A 3,591-nucleotide genomic window follows, 5' to 3' on the forward strand; every position below is an offset into this window, starting at 1 on the left:
ATTCTCCATAGATGTTATTTTAGAAACACATGGTGCTCTGTGGCAAAGAAAGATAAAGAACTAGAGTGATGAACAAAAAAGTGTTGTACAGAAATAGAAATGTATAAGCATTATTCTTTTAATTAATTAATTATTAATTTTTTTTCATAGTACTTGAATATTCACAAGATACAAGCAGATTGTCATCACTCATGCCCAGGATGTGTTGTCCAGATCCATACTGGCAGCATGCCCATTACTACAAATTGTGATTATACCTCATGTCTCCCACCCAGTTATTCCCGACCACCCTCCCCATCCCCATCCTGCTTTCCCCAACTCCACTTTGTATCCCTATGTTGTTGCAAATGGGAGAATTACATTCTTTTTTATGGCACAGTAGTATTTCATGGTGTATGTACACCACAGTTTCCTTATCCAATTGTCCATTGATGGACGTTTAGGTTGGTTCCATATCTTGGCTATAGTAAACAGAGTTGCGATAAACATGGGAGTGCTGGTATCCCTTCAACATGATGATTTCCATTCCTTTGGGTATATACCCTGACATGGGAATGCTGGATAATGTGGAAGATCAATCTGCAGTTGTTTGACAAAACTTCATACAGTTTTCCATAGTGTTTGTACTAATTTACAGTCCCACCAACAGTGTAGGGGCATTACCTTCTCTCTGCACACTCGCCAGCATTTGTTCTTCTCATTCTTTTTGATTATAGCCAATCTAACTGGGGTGAAGTGATATCCCAATGTGGTTTTAATTTGCATTTCCCTGATGACTAGTGATGTTGAGCATTTTTTCATGTATCTGCAGTCCATTTGTATATCTTCCTTTGAGAAATGTCTATTCAGCTCCTTAGCCTATTTTTTAATTGGGTTATTTGGTTTTTTACTGTGTATTTACATGAGTTTCTTGTATATTATGGTTATTAATCCCTTATAAGATGCATAGGTAGCAAAAATTTTTTCCCACTCTGTAGGTTGTCATTTCACTCTGCTGTTTGTTTCCTTTGCTGTGCAGAAGTTTTTACATTTGATATAGTCCCATTTGTTTATGTTTTCCTTTGTTACCTGTGCTTTTGAACTCATGTTCATAAAGTCTGTGCCCATATCTAGTTCCTGAACTGTTTCCTCCATATTTCCCCTTACTAATTTTACAGTTTCAGGTCTTATACTTAAGTCATTAATCCATTTTGAGTTGATTCTGGTAAATGGTGAGAGGTGCATATCTAATTTCATTCTTCCACATATTGATATCCAATTTTCCCAGCACCACTTATTGAAGAGGCAGTCTTTTCCTCAATGTAGGTTTTTGTTGCCTTTGTCAACTATCAGATGGCTGTAAGCTTGAGGGGTGATTTCTGGGTTCTCTATTCTGCTCCACTAGTCCAAGTGTCTATTTTTATGTCAGTACCATGCTGTTTTGGTTACTATACCTTTACCATATAATTTGAAGTCAGGTGGTGTTTTATTCCTCTGCCTTTATTTATTATTATTATTATTATTATTATTATTATTATTATTACTATTATTATTATTATTATTATTTTGCTCAGGAATGCTTTGACTATTTGGGGTCTTTTGTTGTTCCATATGAGTGTTAAGGTTGTTTTGGTCATTTCTGTCAAGAATGTCATTGGTATTTTGATGGGGATTGCATTGAATCTGTTGATCTCTTTGGGTAATATAGACATTTTCACAATGTTAATTCTTCCAATCCAAGATCGTAGAATGTCTTTCCATCTTTTGTGTCTTCGCTAATTTCTTTCAGTAGTGGTTTGTAGTTCTCACTGTAGGGATCTTTCAACTTTTTGGGTAAATTGATTCCTATGTATTTTATTTTTTTCGTAACTGTTGTAAATGGGCTTACTTTCTTGATTTCTCTTTTTGTTAGCTCATTTTTGGAGAATATAAATGCAACTGATTTGGGGGCATTAATTTTGTATCCTGCAATGTTACTGAAATTATTAGCCAGCTCTAGGGGTTTTTTGATAGAGTCTTTAGGTTTTTCTATATGTAGTATCATGTCATGTGCTAATAAGGATGGTTTGACTTCATACTTTCCAATCTGGATGCCCTTTATTTCTTTCTCTTGCCTGATTGCTCTAGCTAGTACCTCCAGTACTATGTCAAATAGAAGTGGTGAGAGTGGACATCATTGTCTTTTTCCTGTTCTTAAAGGAAAATCCCTCATTTATTCCCCATTCAGAATGATACTGGCAGTGGGCTTGTCATAGATGGCTTTGACTGTGTTGAGATGCTTTCCTTCTATACCTAATTTGTTGAGAGTCTTTATCATAAGCAGTGTTGACTTTTGTCAAATATTTTTTTCAGCATCTTTGAGATAATTATATGGTCTTTGTCCTTGAATTTGTTGAGGTGATGTATCACATTTATTGACTTTTGTATGCTGAAACATCCTTGAATCCCTGGGATGAATCCCACTTGATCATGGTGTATAATTTTTTTAATGTGTTGTTGTATTCTGATTGCTAATATTTTGTTGAGGAGTTTTGCATCTATGTTCATCAAGGATATTGGCCCATAATTTTCTTTTTTATGTGTGTCTTTACCTAGTTTTTGTATCAGAGTTGTGTTGGCCTAATAGAATAAGTATGGGAGAGTTGCTACTGTTTCAATTTTTTGGAATAGTTTGAGGAGAATTGATATTAATTCCTCCTTAAACATTTGATAGAATTCAACTAGAAAGCCATCTGGACATAGGCTTTTCTTTGTTGGAAGATAGCTGATTACCACTTCAATCTCATTGCTTACTATTGGTCTGTTCATGTTTTCTATCTCTTCTTGGTTTTGTCTGGGTAGTTTGTATGTGTTCAGAAACTTATCCATATCTCTCGAGGTTTTCATATTTGTTGTCATACAGTGGTTTATAATAGTCTCTAATGATTCTTTGTATTTCTGTGGTATCTGTTGTAATGTCTCCCTTTTCATTTCTGATTTTTGTTATTTGGATCTTCTCTCTTTTTTTTGTTAACTTAGATAATGGTTTGTCTATTTTATCTACCTTCTCAAAAAAACAACTTTTTGTTTTGTTGAACCTTTCTATTTTTTTTTTTTTTTTTCCTTTTCAAAAAAACAACTTTTTGTTTTGTTGAGCCTTTCTATTTTTTTTTTTTTTTTTCCTTTTCAAAAAAACAACTTTTTGTTTTGTTGAGCCTTTCTATTTTTTTTTTTTTTTTTCCTTTTCAAAAAAACAACTTTTTGTTTTGTTGAGCCTTTCTATTTTTTTTTTTTTTTTTCCTTTTCAAAAAAACAACTTTTTGTTTTGTTGAACCTTTCTATTTTTTTTTTTTTTTTGGTTTCTATTTCATTTATCTCTGCTCTGATCTTAATTATTTGTTCCCATCTACTACATTTAGGATTAGATTGTTGATGTTTTTCTAGTTCTTTGAGGTATAGCATTAGGTCATTTATTTAAAGTCTTTCCATTCTTTTGATGTAAGAATTTATTGTACTAAATTTCCCTCTTAGTACTGAGTTTGCAGCATCCCACAGGTTTTGGTATGATGTGTCATTATTTTCATTACTTTCAAGAAATTTTTTTATTTCCTGTTTAATATCTCCTTGAACCCA

The 3,591-nt window shown here is 33.1% G+C and overlaps 1 protein-coding gene across 1 annotated transcript in view; it reads right to left on the reverse strand.

Moving 5' to 3' along the window:
- LOC103610987 (olfactory receptor 5B3-like) overlaps window positions 1-571 on the reverse strand; it is a gene marked incomplete at its 5' end in the record, with an annotated part of 2,233 nt that extends 1,662 nt beyond the window's left edge. Inside the window, one exon of the mRNA XM_008595035.1 lies at window positions 539-571. Within this exon, the coding sequence (XP_008593257.1) occupies window positions 539-571 (33 nt within the window). The remainder of the gene's footprint in view (window positions 1-538) is intronic.
- Window positions 572-3,591: the final 3,020 nt, after the last annotated feature.

The sequence above is a fragment of the Galeopterus variegatus genome, unplaced genomic scaffold (genome assembly GCF_000696425.1).
Source record: "Galeopterus variegatus unplaced genomic scaffold, G_variegatus-3.0.2 Scaffold12216, whole genome shotgun sequence".
Taxonomy (NCBI): domain Eukaryota; kingdom Metazoa; phylum Chordata; class Mammalia; order Dermoptera; family Cynocephalidae; genus Galeopterus; species Galeopterus variegatus.